Source organism: Geotrypetes seraphini, chromosome 3 (assembly GCF_902459505.1).
Source record: "Geotrypetes seraphini chromosome 3, aGeoSer1.1, whole genome shotgun sequence".
Lineage (NCBI taxonomy): Eukaryota > Metazoa > Chordata > Amphibia > Gymnophiona > Dermophiidae > Geotrypetes > Geotrypetes seraphini.
Window position 1 is genome coordinate 412,099,111 of NC_047086.1, and position 23,534 is coordinate 412,122,644.

Genomic DNA, 23,534 nt, shown 5'->3' on the forward strand with positions numbered 1-23,534 from the left:
CAGTGGAGGAAGCTGAGGGGTATCGGAGAGCGGACAGGTAGAGAGAGGAGAGCTGAGGGCTGAGAGCAGAGCGGCAGACCGAGAGAGGAAAGGAGAGCTGAAAGCAGGCGAAGAGAGCTAAGGAGAGGCGGATAGCAGACCAAGCGGAGTCGAGGGGAAGAGGTGAGAAATATCTCCGCCCACCCCCCAACGTCACCAGCCGAACTCCCCCATAAAAGGGGAGGAGCCAACAAAGGAGCCTTGAGAAGGAGCCAGGAGCCCAGGCAGCCCAGCAGCTAATTCTAAATTCTGAAAAATAAACCACAGGTACTTTTCTTATCTTCTCATTCTTCTCTTCTCTCTACTCTTTCAGCTAGCTGCACGTCGGACATCACTCCCACATACCGAGGGACTATAGGAACGAGAAAAGAGAAATGGAGGCAGCAGGAACCCAGCGGAGCTTCCCAGTATACTGCACCGAGTGTCATATGTACGATTACCTCTCCTCCAGGAGGCAAGCATACATATGCGGTTGGTGTCAGGAACTGGAAAGCCTGAAGAAGGAGGTCGGGAGACTGCAGGTCAGGGTCCAGGAGCTGGAGGGACTCCGCACCTCAGAGGAACCGTGCTGGGTAACTGAGGATACCACCAGAGACAGCCACATCAAGGAGCAAGTTAGAGAGCTCGAGAGATTCATCGAGGAGGCCTGCAGGATGGTGGAGGCACAGGATCACCAGCAATTCAGAAGGGAACCAACAGATGGAGGACAGAATCCACCAGACGCCGGGGGACAGGAACCAATATATGGAGGACAGAATACACCAGACGCCAGGGGAGAAGGACCTTGCGGAGGAACTGAGCAGACAGGAGGTGGAGACCCACCAGAACCCGGAGGGAGGATTAGCGGACCGCATCACTGATACAGACCTGAGACCAAATTGGAAGCTGAAGAAGGGGAAATCTGCAATCATGGTGGGAGACTCAATCCTGAGGGAAGTGGTCACATAGCAGGAGGGAGAGAAGACCGACTAGTGACATGCCTCCCGGAGGCAAGAATGAAGGACATCACCGACAGAATCGAGAGTATCCTGGAAGGAGCTGAGACGGAGGAGACAGCAGTGATAATCCACGTTGGAACCAACGATGTCATTAGAAGGAACTACAACAGGACTATACTAACTGAGCAGTTCAAGATCCTGGGGAGGAAACTGAAGCTGAGGACAAGGAAGATAGCCTTCTCAGAGATCCTGCCAGTACCGAGGGCGGATGCAAGGAGGCAAACCGAGCTGCAAGCAATAAACGGTTGGCTGAGGAGATGGTGCGAAGAGGAAGGTTTCCACTTTGTATGGAACTGGACAACTTTTTGGGGGAAGAACAAGCTCTACAGGAGGGACGGACTGCACCTGAGCACGGCTGGAACGAGGATGCTGGCAAAGAACGTCAAGAATGGCATAGATAAGGCTTTAAACTGAGGAGAAGGGGAAAGCCGACAGTCGATTTGACATCGACCCATCGGACAAGAGTATCAAACAAGGATACTGAGCGGGGAAAATGTAAAAAAGGACTCGAGACCGAGCAGGAAATTTGGGAAAAAGGACCCAAAGATGAAATACAGGGGCCCTAGGAACAAGTGAAACTAAAGAGCAGGAAGAAGAGAGAACAGCAGGAGCCAGAGGGACATCCAAAAATGGGGAAGCAGGCTGAGGACGAAAAAGACACACCACAGGAGGAGGAAGAACGAAACGAAACTCAGGTACTGGCAGTCCATGAGGGGGTCGGCAGGAGCACCAAACAACAAGGAAAACCAACAGGGAAGGTAAACAACCGGGACTTAAATTGCCTATACACTAATGCAAGGAGCCTAAGAGCCAAAATGGGAGAGCGAGAAGTCATAGCCAGTAAGGAGGACCTAGACATAATTGGAGTCACAGAAACATGGTGGTCCGAGGACAACAAATGGGATGTGGTCCTACCAGGGTACAAACTCTATAGGACGTACAAGAAGGGTGGAGGAATAGCGCTATATATAAAGGACTCCATTCCCTCGACCAGGAAACAGCAGTAAGGGCGGACGGCTTGGAATCACTATGGGTCAAGCTACCAGGAGGAAATGGAGCAGACATAAAATTGGGACTGTACTATCGCCCACAAGGACAACCAGAAGCAAACGACCAAGACCTGGAGGCTGAATTGAGGCAGGAATGCAAAAGCGGAAGTGTGGTGGTGATGGGGGATTTCAACTACCTTGGAATAGATTGGAGTATTGGACACTCAAACTGCGTGAGGGAAACAAAATTCCTGGAGGCTGTGAGGGACTGTTTCATGGAACAGTTGGTCACGGAACCAACACGAGGAGATGCCACTCTCGACCTAATCCTCAACGGGCTAGGGGGACCTGCAAAGGAGGTGGTAGTAATAGCGCCACTAGGAAACAGCAATCACAACATGATCCAGTGCAAGCTAGAAATAGGAACATCAAAGGTGAAAAGAACCACAACGACAGCGTTCAACTTCAGAAAAGGGAACTATGAGGCCATGAGGAAAATGGTGGGAAAAAAACTCAGAAGCAGCTCAGGGAAGATGGAGACTGTAGAAAAAGCCTGGTCCCTACTCAAGGACACGGTGCACAAAGCACAGAACCTGTACGTTCCCAGGTTTAGGAAAGGGTTTAGGAAAAAGAATCAAACAAAAAACCCGGTGTGGATAACAAATGCAGTGAAAAAGGTGATAAGTGACAAGAGAATATCGTTCAGAAAATGGAAAAAGGACCAAACTAAGGACAAACAGAAGGAGCACAAAAGACACCAAAAGGAATGTCACCGAGTGGTTAGGAAAGCAAAAAGAGAATATGAAGAGAGGCTGGCGGGGGAAGCAAGAAACTTCAAACCATTCTTCAGGTACGTGAAGGGGAAGCAACCAGCGAGGGAGGAAGTGGGACCATTGGATGATGGAGACAGGAAGGGAGTGGTAAAGGAGGAAAAAGAGGTAGCTGACAGGTTAAACAAGTTCTTCTCATCAGTCTTCACGAGTGAGGACACATACAATATTCCAGAACCCGAGGAGATCATAAGTGGGGATCAGGATGAAAAGCTGGTACAACTAGAGGTAAGCCAAGAGGATGTCCTCTGACAGATAGACAGACTGAAGAGCGACAAATCACCAGGCCCGGACGGCATCCACCCAAGGGTACTAAAAGAACTGAGAAACGAAATAGCAGAAACACTTCACCACATATGTAACCTATCCTTAAAAACTGGGGAGAGCCTGGAGGACTGAAAAATAGCAAATGTTACCCCCATCTTTAAGAAGGGATCAAGGGGTGACCCGGGAAACTACAGGCCGGTGAGCTTGACCTCGGTTCCGGGTAAGATGATGGAAGCATTGGTTAAGGACAGCATCTGCGAGCACATAAAAAACAATGGACAGCTGAGGGCGAGCCAGCACGGCTAGGAATGATAAAGAAGGGGATCATGAACAGATCAGAGAAGGTTATCATGCCGCTGTACCGGGCCATGGTATGCCCTCACCTGGAGTACTGCATCCAGCACTGGTCGCCGTACCTGAAGAAGGACACAGTACTACTCGAAAGGGTCCAGAGAAGAGCGACTAAGATGGTTAAGGGGCTGGAGGAGCAGCCGTACAGCGAAAGATTAGAGAAACTGGACCTCTTCTCTCTCGAACAGAGGATATTGAGAGGGGACATGATCGAAACATTCAAGGTACTGTAAGGGATAGACTTAGTAGATAAGGACAGGTTGTTCACCCTCTTCAAGGTAGGGAGAACAAGAGGGCACTCTCTAAAGTTGAAAGGGGATAGATTCCGTACAAACGTAAGGAAGTTCTTTTTCACCCAGAGAGTGGTAGAAAGCTGGAACGCCCTTCCAGAGGCTGTTATAGAGGAAAACACCCTCCAAGGATTCAAGACAAATTTAGACAAGTTTCTGTTGAACAAGAACGTGCGCTGGTAGGGCTAGTCTCAGTTAGGGTGCTGGACTTAGACCAGAGGGCCACCACGTGAGCGGACTGCTGGGCATGATGGACCACTGGTCTGACTCAGCAGTGGCAATTCTTATGTTCTTATGTTCTTAAGAGTGGGCAAAGAAGTGGCAAATGAGCTTTAACATAGAGAAATGCAAGGTCATGCATGTAGGGAAACAGAACCCGATGTTCAGCTACAAAATGGGGGGATCATTGCTAGGGGTAAGTAACCTTGAAAGAGACCTGGGGGTGATGGTGGACACAACAATGAAAGCATCGGCACAGTGTGCGACAGCCTCAAAGAAAGCGAACAGAATGTTGGGTATCATCTTAAATCTTTATTCATTTTTTTTTTGTGTTACAACAAGTGTTACAAATAAACTCAATAGAAACTTAAATACACACTTGACTAACTCATATATTAATATCAAGTTTAACATTAATATAATAATCCCCTGTCCCACCCTCCTTCCCAACCAATAATACATAAATCAATTTTATTGTACATTCTTTAAATATTAATTTAGTATGTAATATTCAAAATTGAAAAGCCCACCCCATTCCCTTCTTTACAATTATCTTATCATGGGAAAAGTTCATTAGAGAAATTATGTTAACGGTCTTCAGAAATTTCCAAGTTTTATTTATAGGAAAAATTATCCTTCTTTACAAAAATCGGTTAATGGTCCCCATATTTTTTTAAATTTATTCATGTATCCTTTGTGTGTTGCAATAGCGAGTTCCATTTTATATATGTGGCATACCGAATTCCACCAGAACATATAATTCAATCTATCATGTTGTTTCCAATTAAATGTAATTTGTTGTATTGCAATTCCAGTTAAAATAAATAAAAGTTTGTTATTACTGGATGAAATTTGGCTTTTTGCTCTCATAGTTGTTCCAAATAATATAGTATCATATGTCAAGGCTACTGGATTTTCTAACATTCTGTTAATTTGGGGCCAAATTGATTTCCAGAATGATAGGATAAATGGACAAAAGAATAAAAGATGATCTAATGTCCCAATTTCAATATGACAGTGCCAGCATCTATTAGATCTTGAACTATCTATTTTTTGTAAACGAGTAGGGGTCCAAAAAGCTCTATGAAGAAGAAAAAACCAAGTTTGTCTCATAGATGCTGACACCGTACATTTTAGCCTCCAAGACCAAAGTCGTGGCCATTGAGATGCACTAATTTGGTGTTTTATCTCAATGCTCCAAATGTCTCTAAGACCATTTTTTGGTTTTTTATTTATATATCCGGATATTAATTTATACCACTGTGCGGCTTTGTGACCTATTGAGTCCATCTGGAAACATAAGAATTCCAAACTGTGATATTTAGCGAGATCTTTCCATTCAGGGAACCCTTTCTGAATAGATTGCTTCAATTGCAACCATTTAAAATATTGTGTTTTATTGAGACCAAATTTTTGTTGCAATTGTGAAAACTCCAGCAATTTATCATTTTTAATTACATCATCCAAAGTACGAATGCCTGCTAACATCCAATGTTTCCAGATGACTTTAAAACCGCCAATTTTGATCTTGGGGTTTAGCCATATAGTTTGGTTGGTTGATTTACTAATTGGAATTTGAGTAAGATTACTTATGTATTTTAGAGTTTTCCAGGTATCCATAAAGATTTTATGATCTTTGTATAACCTTGGCATTTTGATACTAATTACATGATTAAGACGTAATGGAAACATAAGCCTCCATTCTAGCCAAAACCAGTCTGGAATATTATCTGTGGGTTCTGGGAGGATCCAATACATACCATGACGTAAGATATAGGCTTGATGATACCTATAAAAGTTGGGAAAATTTACCCCTCCCTCCTTAATTGGTCTTTGTAATGACGCTAGAGCAATTCTTGGTTTTTTATTAAGCCATATAAATTTTGTCAAAGTCCTATTTATTTTTGTATAAAACGAATCTTGAAAAAAAACTGGTATCATCCCCATTTGGTAACATACTACCGGTAAAATCATCATTTTTACAGTTTGTACTCTTCCCCACCAAGATAAATGCAAAGGATTCCATTGCTCACACATTTCTATTATTTTTTGTAATAAGCATTTTTCATTAATTTTCATTGTTTCATCTACTGTTTTTGTTATCAAAATTCCAAGATATTTAATATATTCTTCCTTCCAAATAAAAGGGAATGTTTTAAATAAACCTTTTGTACAATGTATATTTAATGGAAGAATCTCTGATTTATTCCAATTAATTTTATATCCTGAAAAATTTCCAAATTTCTCAATCAATTCAAGTAGATGTGGAATGGTGGATTCTGGATTCTTCAGATATAGTAATAAATCATCTGCATAAGCAGATATCTTATATTCCTTATCTGAATGAGGTATACCCTGTATCTCCTTAGCTTGTTGGATGGCTAATATTAAGGGTTCTAAAACAATATCAAACAGCAAAGGGGATAAGGGACATCCTTGTCTAACTCCTCTCTGTAGATTAAATTTTTCTGAAAAAGTATTATTAATATATAGTCTAGCAGAGGGGGAGCTATACATTGTTTGTATCATTTGTATAAATCCAGGACCTATACCAAACCATTCCATTGCTTGATACATAAAAGGCCATTCTACTCTATCAAAGGCCTTTTCTGCATCTAATGAAATTGCAAAAGTAGGTTCATTCATTTTCTTTGTTAAATATAACATATGGAATGTTAATCTGGTATTGTGAGATGAATGTCTTTGAGCAACGAATCCTGTTTGATGCATACCTATTATATGGGGGAGAGCTTTAGCTAATCTTAGCGCAAGTATTTTTGCTAATAATTTTCCATCTACATTTATTAAAGATATTGGTCTATAGTTTGAGACCAAAGTGGGATCTTTATTGGACTTTGGCAAAACAATAGTCAAAGATTCTGCTATAGTGCCTTTAATACAACCTTTATTGAGCTGATATTGATAAAGATTTAATAAATAGGGTAATAAAAAATTTTGAAATGTTTTATAAAATTCCACTGTATATCCATCACCACCTGGAGCGGATCCAACTCTAAGGGACTTCAAAGCTGTTCCTAATTCTTTTAGTGATATTGGTTCTTCCAAACTTCGTTTTATATGTTCAGGAATTTTTGGACCCTCTAACATTTTTAAAAATTCAAAACCATCTTTTTCTTTATTTAGATAATTTTCGGAAGAATAAAGAGATTTATAAAATTTTAAGAATTGATTTAAAATAGGTTCAATTTGTGTATATGTATTTCCATTTTCATCTTTTATTGCTATTAATTTTGTTTTTCTTTTTTTCGCTTTAAGATAATTTGCCAATATTCTTCCTGATTTGTTTGAATTACCATAATACAATGTTTGTTGAGAAAATAAATCTTTCCTAATCATCTTAGATGAGATCTCATTATATTTACCTTTTAATTTTAATAATTCTTGTTGAATAGAATATTCCCATTTTTCTATAAGTTTTGATTCTAAATTTTTAATCTCTTTTTCTAAGATTAAAAATTGTTTTTTAATTTGTTTTTTTAGAAAAGCCGAATAAGAAATTATTTGTCCTCTAATTGATGCCTTAAAAGCATCCCATAAAATTTCTCTGTTAATGTCATCATTATCATTTATTTGAAAAAATTCTTTCATTTTTGTTAGGAGATTTTCACAAAAGTTTTGGTCAACCAACAGTGTATTATCCATTTTCCAAATTGGTCTATTATTATTTTGATCTGTAGTTTTAATTTTGATCCACACTCCACCATGGTCAGATAGAATAATTGGATCAATGGCTGCTTGTGTCACTTGATGTGCAAGATGATTTGAAGTAAAGATATAATCTATTCTTGAAAAGGAATTGTGAACATGAGAACAGAAAGAAAATTCCCGACCATCAAAATGAAGTATTCTCCATATATCTATTAAATCACAAGATTGAATCAAATTATCTAAACCCATAGATTTCATAACTCTACTTGGGTTTTTATCTAATAAAGGATCCATTACAGCATTGAAGTCCCCTGCTACTATAAGATTTGAAGTAGCCAGTGGTATGATCAGTTGTTGAAGAGTTTTAAAGAATTCATTTTGGTTCGAATTAGGGGCGTATATATTGATTAACGTCATGGTAGTATTTCCCATATTCATTTCCACCATTATCCATCTTCCATGAATATCTGAAGCTTTTAGTTTAAATGAAGCAGAGCATTTTTTATTAATTAAAATAGCAACACCTGCTTTTTTCCCTATAGCTGGTGAGAAAAAACACTGTTTGACCCAGCCTCCTTCTAGCTTACTAGATTCTATATGTGAGAGGTGGGTCTCTTGTATAAGGCATATATCTGCATCTTGCCTTTTTAAAAATGATAGTGCTTTTTTCCTTTTTATCATATGATTTAGACCGTTAACATTTAAAGACATAATTTTAATATCCATTTATTTTTAAATTTTCAGGTATTAAAATATGTATATTTTCCCAATGTTTTAAGTATTTCATTTCTCTTTTTTCCTTTACACCCATGATTACCTTATATATTTCCCTTTTATTCCCTCCCATCCCTCTTATCCCTCCCTTCCCCCCCTCATTAATTACGAAAACTTGGATACGCAGGTTGAGGTTAGATTTAGATAACTCCCACAAGCTATTAATAATTATCTAAAGTACTACCATTTTTTCTCTATTTCTGTATATTTCTCTTATTTTATTATTAATTATAAGAATAAGTAAAAAGTTTTCATTCTTATATATTGAAAGATTATTTTCTATATTTGCATATCTTTAAATCCATAAGAATGATATATTACATTACTTATATCTAAGAACATTTCAATTACAATTCATTTCTTTTCAGGTGGAATATTATTTTTACTTTAAAAAGATTTCATACCTACTTTTCAGGCAATTTTTGCGTTTCAGATATATTCTTTTCATATATATCGTATTTGAAACGCATTTTAGTATATTTGGAACGCAAAATTAAACCTGAATTACCGCCTTCAACAGGAATTATAACAAACCAATCAATTCGTCTTTTTTTATAATCTTTTTTGTGATTACTCCACCTTCAAAATTTCTCAACCAATCAGTACATCTTTAAGTTTGTTGAAAAAACTTTCTTCATCATCATTTGAGTTCGGAGATGTGTTTCAATTCATTTTCGTTCCTGCCAGTAAGTTTATTCTATTTATTCTGAGTAGAATTCTAGAATTTTTGTATTTTTTCAGTTTTCTTGTTTTCCATGGAGAATGTTGCAAGTTGTTTAAGTCTTTAATTCGATCCTTGTGTGTTCTTTTTCCATTGCTTTCCGTTCCGATCTATCTTTAACCAATGTTCTTTTATTGAAGTTCATTATCATATAAGTCAAAGTTTTCTAAAATTGGTCAATAATCTTTAGTATGAACCCATTAAATGTTCTTTAGATTGTCATAGGTTGCTCCAGTTGATTCATAAATTCTTGTAGTTTTTTTGGATCCGTAAAGTTTTGCGTTTTGTTAGCAATGGTTACCTTCATAATCGCCGGGTAGAGGAGCCCAAATCTAGCTCCTAGAGATCTTAGCTGTGGTCTCATGTCTAAGAATTGTTTTCTTCTTGTTGCTGTTTCTTTTGCAAAGTCCGGGACTATGTATATTTTTGAATCTTGGCATTTAAGATTTTTGATTTCCTTAGCTATTTGGCATATTTCAATTGCTTGTTGATGTCTTAAAAGTTTGAAAATTAAAGTTCTTGGACCTGTTTGAGTGTTATTTCTTTGTGTTGGAATCCTATGAGCTCTTTCAATTTCCAGTTCCGTTTTAAATTTCAATGGTAGTATTTTAGGTAGAAATTTTTCAAGAAATGCAATCGGATCATTCTTTTCCACTCCTTCAGGTAATCCGATTATTCTTAAATTATTCCGTCTTTCACGATTCCGGCTGTCTTCAAGATTTTTTTTTATCTCCGTTATTTCTTTCCATATGATTTTGCTGTGATTCATATCTGTATTTAATTGTTCTGTAATATCTTCTAATGTTGAAATTCTATTTTCTGTGATGTCCACTCTTTTAGTTAGGATTGCAGCGTCTTCCATTGCTTTTTGTAGTTTTTTGTTACTATCTAAGACAATTTCTTTTATTTGTCTTAGTTCTTCCATAACATCCAGATTTTTTTCTGTTGGTAATGGGATTTTAGAGGGTGTACCTGGCTCTGGTTTCGACCTCTTATTGCTTCCCGATGTTCCAGCTCCCAAGTCAGCTTTATTTTGTTTAGTTGAAGTCATATTTCAATATATATTTTAGTTTCTTTAAGAATATTTGGTAGTAATTATTTTAATATATTTGCATATAAGGAACTGTTTGTTTATCCAACCCTCCGTCTAGGCCAATCTCCTTTTTTTTTTTTTACAGTATTCTTAAAGCAACTGTAAGTTTTTTGTCTTAGGTTCTATTGCTGTGAAAAAAAAATATCGGTAGTCTTTCTTTTTCTTCTCTTTCAAGCCCAATCTCAGTCTCTATGAAGGCAATAAAATTCAAATTAGTAGCCTTTCTTTTCCTTAGATCTTTTTTAGATATGGCTGTTTATTCTTTTATAGATTTAATTTATCAAACTCGTTGTTGACATCTAGCTTCAGCGCTGAAAAAAAAAAAAAATTGTAGTCTTCTTTTCTGGCTCTCCTCTTATAAGCCCAATCGCAGCCTCTACAGAGGAGAGTAATATTCCATCCAGTATATTTACTTTAGTCTTTCAATATATATATTTTCAGCGTCTCTCAATTGCCTCAATGTCACTTTTCTTCAGGTTAAAGAAATCATTAATCCTTTTATTTGTCCTTTTCTCACAGCCCAAATGCTGAAAAAACCTACAATCTCCTATATCTACTCTTTTCAATTATAGCAGCAGAGATTGATATTTATATTGATATTTATCCTTCACAATTTTTTTCGAAGTTAGCAGCCAGGAAATGGTTAAAAAAACCGTTGCCAAGTAGATTTTATTGCAAACCTTGCTTCATCTCCAGCAGAGGACAGATATTTCAAAACAACTTATTTCCCTAATTATGACAGGCATCAGGTATTTCAAAAAACTTTTATCCCTGTCGTTAGGCAGTTCAGACTTTGTCAATTTTTTTTTTTTTTTTCTAAGATGGCCGCGGTCGTGGTGCACTGAGCAACCGCCTTCAAACCCCCACCTTCGGGAAACTTTTTCTCTGGCGCTTTACGCTGCTGTAATTTGATCCTGCCAAAGAGGAGGAAGGGAGCCTCTTCGGGGCTACGGCATCTAGGATTAGCCTCTTTGGTAATAATAAAGAGCCGCTGAGACGGATAAATTCAGCCCTCCACACCTCGCCTCCCAGGAAACAAAAACGGCACCTTTATCTCCCGATTATCGCCTTTTAAAACATCTCTCCGACTCAGTTAAGGAGGTAGACTTTAATTTATTATGCCTAGAAACATACCATCAAGAACGAAAAAAAAATTTTTTGTAGTTTTATCTGAAATATCTGCTTGTTTATACGGAGCTTTTTCTTCACCCAACCGTCATCATTCGCGTCCAAGCCACGCCCCTCTGTTGGGTATCATCAAAAAGGGTATCACGACCAGGACGAAGGAAGTGATCATGCTGCTATATCATGCAATGGTGCGCCCGCATCTGGAGTACTGTGTCCAGTACTGGTCGCCGTACCTCAAGAAGGACATGGCAGTACTTGAGGGAATCCAGAGAAGAGCGACTAAATTGATAAGAGGTATGGAAAGCTTTTCAAACGCTGACAGGTTGGAAAAGCTGGGGCTATTCTCCCTGGAAAAGCGGAGACTTAGAGGGGACATGATAGAAACATTCAAAATCCTGAATGACACAGAGAAGGTAGACAGGGACAGATTCTTCAGACTGTGGGGAACCACAAGTACAAGGGGGCACTCGGAGAAATTGAAAGGGGACAGATTTAGAATAGAGAATGACACGGTGACAAAATTCATCACCGTTCCCGTCCCCGCGGATAACCGCGGGAAACCATCTTCATGTCATTCTTCAAGGAGAGAGGGAAGAATCAGAGTATGAATGGCCACAACCACTGACCCGCAAGCTTTGCTTTGAAGAATGCTGGTGTAGAAGGACTGAGGTTGAAACAGACACTACAGAATGACAGTCTCTGGTATCCAGAGCAGATATTGTGATGTCATAATGCCTCATTCCACCAGTGCCTAAGAGCCAATCACATCAGTGATGTCACAAAGGCTTCATTATCCTTGGCTCACATAAGAATCAGAGTATGAATGGCCACAACCACTGACCCGCAAGCTTTGCTTTGAAGAATGCTGGTGTAGAAGGACCGAGGTTGAAATAGACACTAGAAAATGACATGGGATTATTTCCCGCGGTTATCCGCGGGGACGGGAACGGTGATGAATTTTGTCACCGTGTCATTCTCTAATTTAGAACAAACGCTAGGAAGTTCTTCTTTACTCAGAAGGTGGTGGACACATGGAACGCGCTTCTGGAAGTTGTGATAGGCCAAAGCACGCTACAGGGGTTCAAGGAAGGTTTAGATAGGTTCCTAAAGGAGAAGAGGATTGAGGGGTACAGATAGAAGTAGAGATAGGTTATAGGCATAGTCAGGGACCACTTCACAGGTCACAGACCTGATGGGCCGCTGCGGGAGCGGACCGCTGGGCACGATGGACCTCTGCTCTGACCCAGTGGAGGCAACTTCTTATGTTCTTATGATAATACATTCTTCATGCTCCATCTTCCCGTTTGCCCGCCTTTCTGAAAGACCATGTTGTTTGGGCGTATATGCATTGGGGTTGGAAATTACTGTGTAAGACATTACAAGTGAATTTTAGTGTGACCCCTTTCTTACCTCTTGTGGGGAACCCGGATTTTGTCCCTGGGAGTGAGACTCTTACTTTTCAAGTTTGGCATTAAACGGGTATTAAACATGTGGGAGATATCCTACATGAATATGGTCGTATTTTCACCCCTTCAGAGTTTATGTCCATGTATGATCTGGATTCACTGGATATGTTTGGATATCTACAGCTTCAACATTATGTGTCTGGTTTAGATAATTCTGCTTTGACGGCCGCTATTTTGAATGGTTGGGACAATGTTTGGCGATGTGGGAGCTGGCTGCCCTTTGGTTGGGATATTATACTTCTTTTCTTTTGACCCTTAGTCCTGATATTCAGACCTGTAGGTTGGCATGGGCATGGAGTGTGGATCTGAAGGTTGCTGTAGAGCCAGCTGCTATTTCCCATGGGTTTGTATCATAATATTTCATGTTTAATTTCTTAACTGAGTCCTTTATATTCATAATTTGATGATGTACTTTTATCTGCTTTGTATGTACTAGCTTTATTTGCTATGAACCGCCTAGAACCATTTTGGTCTGGCAGTATATAAGAATAAAATTATTATTATTACATACGGCAGTGGTGTCCTGTAGTATGGCTCACCGGGAGCAGGAATATAAGTTTTTCCATAAAGCTTTTATCTCACCTTGGCGGGCGTTTCGAGCTGGGTTTGCTGAGCGGGATGCTTCTCCTAAGTGTGGTCAAAGTGGTGCCACGTTGGGGCATATGTTCTGTGCCTGTCCTAAAATACAATTTTTCTGGAATGGGTATGGGTTTTCTTGGGTCTTTCTTGCCCTCTTTGTCTGTCTGTTCACCTCAGCTTGCTCTTTTTTATGTCGAGAGTGACCTGGATGGTTTACCTGGTGGTCACTGACTTTTGGTGTTCAAGGCCTTGCTGTTGGCTAAAAGGGTGATCTTGGTGTACTGGAGGGTGGCAGCTACTCCTTCTGTAGGCCAATGGAAACAGTTTCTTTTTGAATTGGCTTTGCTAGAGCGTAAGGCGGTCTCGGATAGGGTGAAGTGTGGATGGGAGAAATTCCAGGATATCTGGGAGGTGTACTGGGCTTCTTTACCCCCTAGGGTGAGGAGTCTGCTTCTTAATTCGTAACTATGGTCCGAGTGCTGTTCTTGGACTCGTTTTTCTTCTCCTCTGCCCTCTTTTTCCTCTTCTTTTTCTATTTTCTTCTTTCCTTGTTACTAGATTAGGCCTCACACTGTCTTTGCGCATTAATTAACTTTCAGTGTCACACACTCTGGGGGGGAGCTGGGTTGGGATGGGGAGTATGAGGGGATTCAGGTGGAAAAGTGAAAAACTTGATGTTGGGCAATTATTGTTCTGCATTTCGCTTTTGTTTTTGTCTGCACACTTGTGTCTGTGGAACAGTGATGCTCATACCTGTTATGTTTCCATGATGTAGTGCGCTTTACTGATGTATCTTTATTGTGTATTACTTCTTGAGCCTTGTGTGCTTATACTGCTTATTATTCTACTTTTGCACAATAAAGAGATTATACAAAAAAAACCAACAAAACAGTTTGGGTGCATTTAAAAAACTGCTAAACGCCACTTGTTTTGCTGTATGAAATATGCCGGTTGAGTTGGTGGGTGGAGCAGAGTTGACTTGTTCAGTGATTATTGGGGTAGGCAACAGTAGGAAAAGATTGGTGCTTGGGTAATATTATCGTTGTCAAGTTTGTATTTTTCATGTTAAATGATTATGTAAAATTTTAATTTTTGCACAATGATTGAAATGTTTGTGCAGATTTATTGTGTGTGATGCTGTGCTCCGCCTTGTGACCCATAAACTATAAACCATAAGAAGCATGCATTTCAAAGTGGAAGACTACACACTCACTTTTGCATTAATTAGTGTCCAGGTCATGGTACTGGAATCCAGTTTATGAATGTCATTAGAGAAGCAGTCTGCCTAGAAGTCAAAAGAAAGGAGAAAAAAAAGGCTCACTGCCTGAACAAAAATAAAATACAGACAAGAGTGAGGGGGCCAACTCCTTTGTCACTCTAAGGCAGTGTATTGCAAACCATGTGCCATGGCACACCAGTGTGCCTCCTGAGATTTCAGTTGTGCTGCGACATACTGGGGAGGAGAGACGCCATGCCGGCTGATTGCCTACAGGATGTACCTCTTGCGGCAAGCGGTATGGCGAGAGGCAAGTCCTGTAAGCAGTCAGCTGGCATGGACGACTCTCCTCCTCTCCCCGCACCTCCCCTCCTCTAGGATCCCCCAACCAAAGCGGATCGCAGCCAGATGGGCCTCCGCGCATGTGTCGATCCAAGCGATTCTGGGTGCCTTACGGCTGGGGCACTGAGTTTGGTGTGCAGCTGGTCGAAGGATTGCGAGACACTGCTAGTAATGATTGCTCTGGGAACCTGTATGATAATTATTTCCAAAATTTGTGTTATGAGTTAGCGAAATAGATTCAATCCATACTTCCTTTGCTTCTACTGCGGGATACTAAACTCCATTTACGCTAGCAGATAAGCCAGATGGGTTAAAAGTGTGACAGAGGGAAGTTACCAAGCTATGTTAGGACAATTGCTGGAGTTAGGGCTCTTTAAGTCACATTAAAGGGCTAACAACACTATGCTAAATAATTTATGAGATATAAACGTACAAACACATAAAGCAGGTCATTAGCATGTACTCGAGGGCCCCTAGGCACACAAGTACACTGGGCCCCCACCCCCATTTCTCTGTTATCTTATTTACTTCTTTATTTCCACTTGTATTTCTTTCTTTTTTTTTTTATATTCAAAACAAAGTTTAGCACACCAGTGCACAGTTTTTCTTTTATGCAACCCCCAAACATCTCTAAACAATCCTTCCTTCCCTTCCCACCTACTTACCCAGGCCTTTAACTCTGAACCCTTTCCATACATAATAAAAGTGTTCAAATGCATTGTAAATTAGTAATACTATGTGAAATATAAATCTATATTTATAACCAAGTTTACAATGCCTACAACTGACTCACTCTATGTCAGTGGTCTCAAACGCAAACCCTTTGCAGGGCCACATTTTGGATTTGTAGGTACTTGGAGGGCCACAGAAAAAAATAGTTAATGTCTTATTAAAGAAATGACAATTTTGCATGAGGTAAATAAAACTCTTTATAGTTTATAAATCTTCCTCCTCCCCCCCCCCCCCCCCGAAAGCCTGCATATTCCCCTCCTTCTTTGCAGCGTCCTCCAGCTTCCCCCTGGCCTCCCGTAATTAGTTTCAGCTAATTACCGCAGCCTGCAGAGAATATTGCCGGTTCTGTAGCATTCCTTGCAGGCTGCTATTGGCCTCCACAGCATGTTCCTTCTGCTGTGGTCCAGCCCCTCCTCTGACATCAAGGGCAGGAGCGCAGCAGAGGGAACATGCTGCTGAGGATGACGGCAGCCCGCAAGGAACACTACAGCACCGGCAATCCTCTCTGCAGGCTGTGGTAATTAGCTGAAAGTAAGAGCGGGAGGCCAGGGGGGAAGCCGGAGCACGCTGCAAAGAGCGGGCCGCGAGTTTGAGACCACTGCTCTATGTCAACCAACTGTAACCCATATGTATATATAAACAACCAAACAACTCCTCTAGTACATTCCACTCCATGTAAGTTAACTTGTAACGAAACAACAAGGCAAGCAGTCCACCAAAGAATCCAACATGAAACAAAAGAAGATCGGCAGAAAAAGCACAGTTACTTACTGTAACAGGTGTTATCCAGGGAAAGCAGGCACATGTGGGCGACGTCATCCATGGAGCCCGGATGCGGACAACTTGTTTGTAAAACTTTAAGAAAGTTCACGAATGCCATACCGCACATGTGCGAGTCCTGCACCGCCCGACATAGGGCGCGCGTTTCCTCAGTTCAGATAGCTACCTAAGAAGCCAACCAGGGGAGGTGGGTGGGGTCGTGAGAATATCTGCCTGCTGTCCCTGGATAATACCTGTTTTATCCTAGGATAAGCAGATAACATATTCTTACATGTGGGTGATTTCCAAGCTAACCAGAATGGGATGGTGGGAATGTTGGCAATTTAGGAGAATAAATTTTGTAAAACTGCCTGGCCAAAATGGCCATCCCGTCTGGAAAAAGAATCCAGACAACAATGAGAGGTGAAATTATGAACCGAGGACCAAGTGGCAGCTTTGCAGATTTCCTCAATAGGAGGAAATCTAAAGAAAGGCATTCTTCTAACAACACTAGGCTTGCATGTCATATGCTGAATTTGTCAAAAGCCTTAAATGATCCGGCTTTTTCTGTATCTCTTGATGCAGAGAAGGCCTTTGATCGTGTTGAATGGACCTTCATGTATCAAACGTTGGCATGGTTTGGTATTGGCCCAGGATTTATACAAATGGTTCAAACATTGTATAGTTCTCCTGTTGCTAAATTGTATATTAATAACAATTTTTCAGAAGGATTTAGGTTGCAATGGGGGGGTTAGACAAGGTTGTCCCTTATCTCCTTTGCTTTTTGATATTGTTTTGGAACCCTTGTTATTAGCTATTCAGCAAGCAGAGGAGATTCAGGGTATTCCTCATAAGGTTCGACAATATAAGATCTCGGCTTATGCGGATGATATTTTGCTCTATTTAAGAAATCCTGAGACAACCATTCCATGTTTACTTAAAATAGAAACATAGAAACATAGAAAGATGACGGCAGAAAAGGGCTATAGCCCATCAAGTCTGCCCACTCTACTGACCCACCCCATTACGTCTGAGTACTAATGACCTAGTTCCTTAACTCGACCCTCGTAGGGATCCCACTAGAACGTCCCATTTATTCTTAAAGTCAAGCACGCTGGTGGCCTTGATCACCTACTCTGGAAGCTTGTTCCAGTGATCTACAATTCAAAATACCAAGCATAAAGGAGATTGAAGTTACTCTAAAAACTCTGAATATGAAAGGTTTGAAAGTTGATCAAATACCACCACTATTTCTCAAACAATATTTTGACATCTTTGGACCTTTGATTCACGTATTAGTTACAGAAAGTTTAAACCAACACACAGTGCCCTTAGACTGGAAAAAATCATATATCAAACCACTTATAAAAGAGAAAAATATTAGTCAAACTGACCTGTCTAATTATAGACCAATTTCTAACATTCCATTTTTGGCAAAGTTAACTGAAAAAATTGTTTTTAACCAAATTTCAGAGTTTGTAGAACCAACCAATGTGTTACATCCAAATCAAACAGGTTTTAGACAGCACCATAGTACGGAACACTCTCTTATCGGTATGACAACTTCTATTCAATACTTCTTAGATCATCATCAATCGGTGCTGTTAACCTCACTAGATCTTTCAGCAGCATTTGATACGATCGATCACCAATTACTCCTTGCTAGACTTCATTCAATAGGGGTTACAGATGAGGTCCTAGCTTGGTTTACATCTTACTTTAGTGATCGCACATCCACAGTTATCTTCAATGAATCTTCATCTTTACCTTCACATATTTCACATGGGGTTCCACAAAGATCTATTCTTTCACCTTTGCTTTTTAATATTTTTTTGGTTCCGCTGTTGACATTATGCCAATCCATTGGATTTCATGTTTTTGCCTATGCCGATGATATACAATTATTGCACCCATTAAATGATAACAACATAAATGAAATTTCAGCAATAAATGAGAAACTAGATCAAGTTCATCATTGGCTGGACAAAAACAGACTGGCTCTCAATATCAAAAAAACAAATGTTATGCTTTTTCCCTGGGAGGATAGTTTTTCTCTTGTTACTCCTATTACAATTCTAAATGTTCCCCTTCAATTAATTAAAAATATAAAAATTTTAGGAGTAATCTTTGATAATAAACTTAATTATCATGATCATATCAGTAGTATTGTGAAAACTACCTTTTACAGACTGCGTAAAATTCGTTCCATTTCTAAGTTTCTCTGTCCTAAAGCACTTAATATACTGATTCATTCTCTGGTGATGTCTAAAATCGACTATTGCAATTCCCTTTTTAAAGGAATTGCTTTACAAGAGATAAAACGATTACAAATTATTCAAAATGCATCAATTAAATTGATAACTAAATCCAAAAAGTTTGATCATGTAACACCACTCCTCAAAAAGGCTCATTGGCTTCCAGTCATATATAGAATTACTCATAAATTATGTACAGTTATTTTTAAAACTTTATATAATAAGACCCCAGCATTTCTATTTAGATTACTTATCCCTTATTCTGCAAAGAGAATATTACGATCTAGCGAACAAAATCTTTTATCTATTCCCTCACTAAAAATTATTAATACAAGGAGACAATTTATTTTTTCTTGTACAGCACCGCAAACTTGGAACGCCCTCCCTATGTTTTTACGGGAGGAGAAGGAGTTCGCGAAATTTAAAAATGAGTTGAAAACTTTTCTTTTTAAAGATGCATTCGTAAGTTAATCTTTTATCTTATTGTTTTGGTTTATTTTATTCCCCCTGTATGTCTTATTTCCCTTTTGTATTTTCCCTTGATGTCTCTTCTTTTCTTTACGAATTGTATTTCATCCCTCCTTACCTATTGTTTAGTAATGTTAATTTTTATCATAATAATTTTATTTATTAATTGTATGGACTGTTTTGTTCCCTAACATATGTAAATTTTAAGTGTACACCGCTTAGAAATTTGGTTTAAGCGGTTAATCAAGTCATCTAATAAACTTGAAACTTGAACCCTTTCTGTGAAGAAATACTTCCTTACGTCACTATCAAATTTCCCTCCTCTGAGTTTGAGCGGGTGCCCCCTTGTGACTGAGGGTCCTTTGAGAAAGAAGATGTCTTCTTCCACCTCGACACGTCCCGTGATGTATTTAAATGTCTCAATCATGTCCCCCCTTTCCCTGCGTTCCTCTAGAGCAGGGGTGCCCAACGCGTCGATCGCGATCGACAGGTCGCTCGCTCAGGCGACCCCAGTCGATCGCAGAACGGGTTCCCTTCTTCCCTTCTCTTTTTTCCCCTCCTGACTGGCCCGCTCCTGAATTCTGCTGCTGCCTCCGCTGCTCAACATTTTAAAAAAAAACCAAAAAAAGGCTTGGAGAACTTATGCTCCGGGGGCTAACATGTGCTTGTACCGGCTTCCCTTCGCTTCCCTCTGAAACCGGAAGTTATGTCCGGGGAGGGGGAGGGGGTAAGAAGGGAAGCTGGCACGCACATGTTAGAGTCCTGTTCGCGGGCTAAAGCGGGAGACAGGTCAGTGAAGCTTGCGATTTGCTCTTCTTGCTGCCAGGTCCTGCCTACTTTCTGTTTCCTCAAAGGCAGGACCCGGCAGCATTTTTCCCAAAATGTCGATCTTGGGCCGATCAGCCTTCCTCTTCCCGACCTCAATTGTGCCGTCGGAGAGGAAGTTCTGGCCAGGGGAACTTCCTCTCCGACGGCAAAATTGACGTCGGGGAGAGGAATGCTGGTGGGCCCGAAGCAAGGAGAGCTTGGCCGGCGGCGGGCGGCTTTGGGGGCCTGTTATCCGATGGCAGCGGCAGAAGCAGTGGCTTGTGGGTGGGCAGGGAGGGAGAAAGAGGGCAGGCAGGGAGACAGAAGGAAAGAAGAGAAACAGAAAAAAAGAATGGGGGCATGAAGAGAGAAAGAAAGAGAGGGCAAGGAGAGAAGAAGAAAACATTGGGGGGGGGGGAATGAGGTCAGGAAGAGAGGAAGCATACAGGCTAAAAGAAGGGAAGAAAGATTGGATGCACAGTCAGAAGAAGAAAGTGCAACCAGAGACTCATGAAATCACCAGACAAGGTAGAAAAAATGATTTTATTTTAAATTTAGTGATCAAAATGTGTCTGAATTTATATCTGCTCTCTATATTTTACAATATGGTCCCCTTTTACTAAACCGCAATAGAGGTTTTTAGCGCAGGGAGCCTATGAGCGTCGAGAGCAGCGCTGGGCATTCAGCGCAGCTCCCTGCGCTAAAAACTGCTATCGTGGTTTAGTAAAAAGGGAGGAGGTGGGTATTTGTCTATTTTTGTATGGTTGTTACTGAGGTGACAGTGCATAGAGTCATCTCCTTTGACCTCTTTGAAAAAACCCCAGAATAGGAATGATAATTAACAATTGTATGCGTACAGTGTGCGTTGTGGTTTTTTTTTAAATTTTATTGTTGGTAGATCATTTTGACTTGGTCATTTTAAAAGTAGTTCGCAAGCCCAAAAAGTGTGGGCACCCCTGCTCTAGAGTGTAGAACTGCAATTTGTTTAGTCTTTCTTCGTACGAGAGACCCTTGAGCCCTGAGATCATCCTAGTGGCCATCCGCTGAACCGACTCAACTCTAAGCACGTCTTTATGGTAATGTGGCCTCCAGAATTGCACACAGTATTCCAGATGAGGTCTCACCATGGTTCTGTACAGTGGCATTATGACTTCAGGTTTGCGGCTAACGAAGCTTCTATTGATACATCCCATAAGTTGCCTTGCTTTGGATGAGGCCTTCTCTACTTGTTTGGCGGCCTTCATGTCTGCACTGATGATTACTCCCAAGCCTCTTTCTTCTGAAGTCCTAGCTAGTGTTTCTTCATTTAAGGTGTAAGGTTTGCATGGATTTCTGCTACCGAGATGCATAACCTTACATTTCTTAGCGTTGAAGCCCAGCTGCCATGTCGAGGACCAGTTTTCCAACGTAAGCAGATCCTGCGTCATACTATCCTGCAGATTGCTTTCACTTACTATATTACATAGTTTGGCATCATCAGCGAATAGTGTTACTTTACCCTGAAGCCCTCGGGTCAAGTCCCTTATGAATATGTTAAAAAGGAGTGGACCCAGGACCGAGCCCTGTGGCACTCCGCTGGTCACCTCCGATGTCTCAGAGAGGGTGCCGTTGACCACCACCCTCTGACATCTTCCACTCAGCCAATCATTGACCCATGCAATTAGTGTCTCTCCTAACCCCATAGATTTCATCTTGTTTAATAGTCTACGGTGTGGGACGCTGTCAAAAGCCTTACTGAAATCCAAGTACACTATGTCCAGAGACTCGCCCGAGTCTAGCTATAAGATAAATTGGTCTAAATCAGAAATTCTTCCACTCAATGTACATTGTACAAAAGGTTTGTTTGATTCATTTCCTTTTCTTTGGAAGGATGATGGAATAAAATATTTAGGCATTTGGATTAAAAATACATTGGATGAAACAATGAAAATAAATGAAAAATCGTTATTGCAGAAGGTTACGGAAATGTGTGAGCAATGGAATCCTTTATACCTTTCTTGGTGGGGGAGAGTCCAAACTATTAAGATGATGATCTTGCCTGTGGTTTGTTACCAGATGGGTATGTTACCGGTATATTTTCAAGGGTCCTTTTATAAAAAATTAAATAGTATTCTGTTAAAATTTATTTGGCTGGGTAAAACTCCTAGAGTGGCTTTGGTATCCTTACAAAGATCAATTTTAGAGGGAGGGGTAAATTTTCCAAATTTTTTATAGGTACCATCAAGCCTATATTTTGCGCCAAGGTATGTATTGGATCCTCCCAGAACTCATGGAAAAACTCCCAGACTGGTTATGGATAGAATGGCAACTCATGTCTCCATTGCGTCTGTGCCATGTGCTCAGTATCAAAATGCCTAGCTACAGTAAAGACAACAGAATACTAGCCGATACATGGAAAACTTTACGGTATGTAAGCAATTTAACAACTATTCCAATTTACAAATCAACAAATCAATCTATATGGGTAAACTCCAAGATTCAAATTGGTGGAGAAAGGCTAGTCTGGAAGCATTGGATGGTAGCAGGAGTACGTATATTGGATGATGTTATTTCTAATGGTGCTATGCTTGAATTTTCACAGTTGCAGCATAAGTTTGGACTTAATAAATCAGAAAATTTTAGATGGTTGCAACTAAAGCATGCCATTCAGGCGGGGTTCCCTGATTGGAAAAACCTTAATAATCATTATAGTATCATCATTCTTTGTTTTCAGACAGACTTCTTGGGTCACCAGGCCGCCTAGTGGTATAAAATATTAAGTGGATTTACTAAAAAGAAATTAAAAACTGGTTTAAAAGATATTTGGAGGAGGTCACGTGACGCTATGAGCTGCTGAGGACGCGTTCCTGCTCAGCTCCGGGGCCCCGATCCATCTCCACGAGCTTCGATCTGTTTCACAGCACCCTGGCCGCCCCGATTTGTGGCACGACGGATCCGGAACTAATGGATCAATATCTGACCCGCTCGCAAGAAGCGGCTCGCCCTCCCTCCACCCGAAAAACTCCGGCGTGCATGCAGCCTGGGGACAAGAAAATGACGGCGGCCTCGGCCGCGGCGGTGTCTGTGCTGGCCGACACTGCTATTGCAGACATCCAAAAGGCAGTGGCACAGGTGCTCGGGCCGCAGCTTGAGACTTTAACAGCCCAAATGAATCGTTTGGAGCACCTCTTCACAGACACTGCGGCGCGCACTACAGAGTTGGAGCAGCGGGTGTCTGCAGCGGAAAACTCTGTTAATTCCCATGAACTGGACTTAGCGGCCCTGCAGGAAACGGTACGCCTACAGGCTGACAAGCTGGACGACCTGGAAAATCGGTCGCGCCGGAATAATTTACGGTTTTTGGGTGTACCCGAAATAATTCCAGACGCGCGCCTTTTGGCTGAATTGGAGGGTTGGCTCGAGCTGGAATTTTCTGATGCTGTGGCGCCTGGCTTTTTCTGTTTGGAACGGGCCCATCGCTTAGGCGCGCGACCTACCCGTGAATCCAGACCACGTGTGGTAATTGCAAAATTTCTAAACTACCGACACAAGATGGATATATT

General features: G+C 40.7%; 1 protein-coding gene across 1 annotated transcript in view; it reads right to left on the bottom strand.

Moving 5' to 3' along the window:
- Positions 1-23,534, bottom strand: part of KLHDC3 (kelch domain containing 3) — a 223,131-nt gene that overhangs the window by 97,796 nt on the left and 101,801 nt on the right. The window contains 1 exon segment of the mRNA XM_033937707.1: positions 14,627-14,698. Within this exon segment, the coding sequence (XP_033793598.1) occupies positions 14,627-14,698 (72 nt within the window).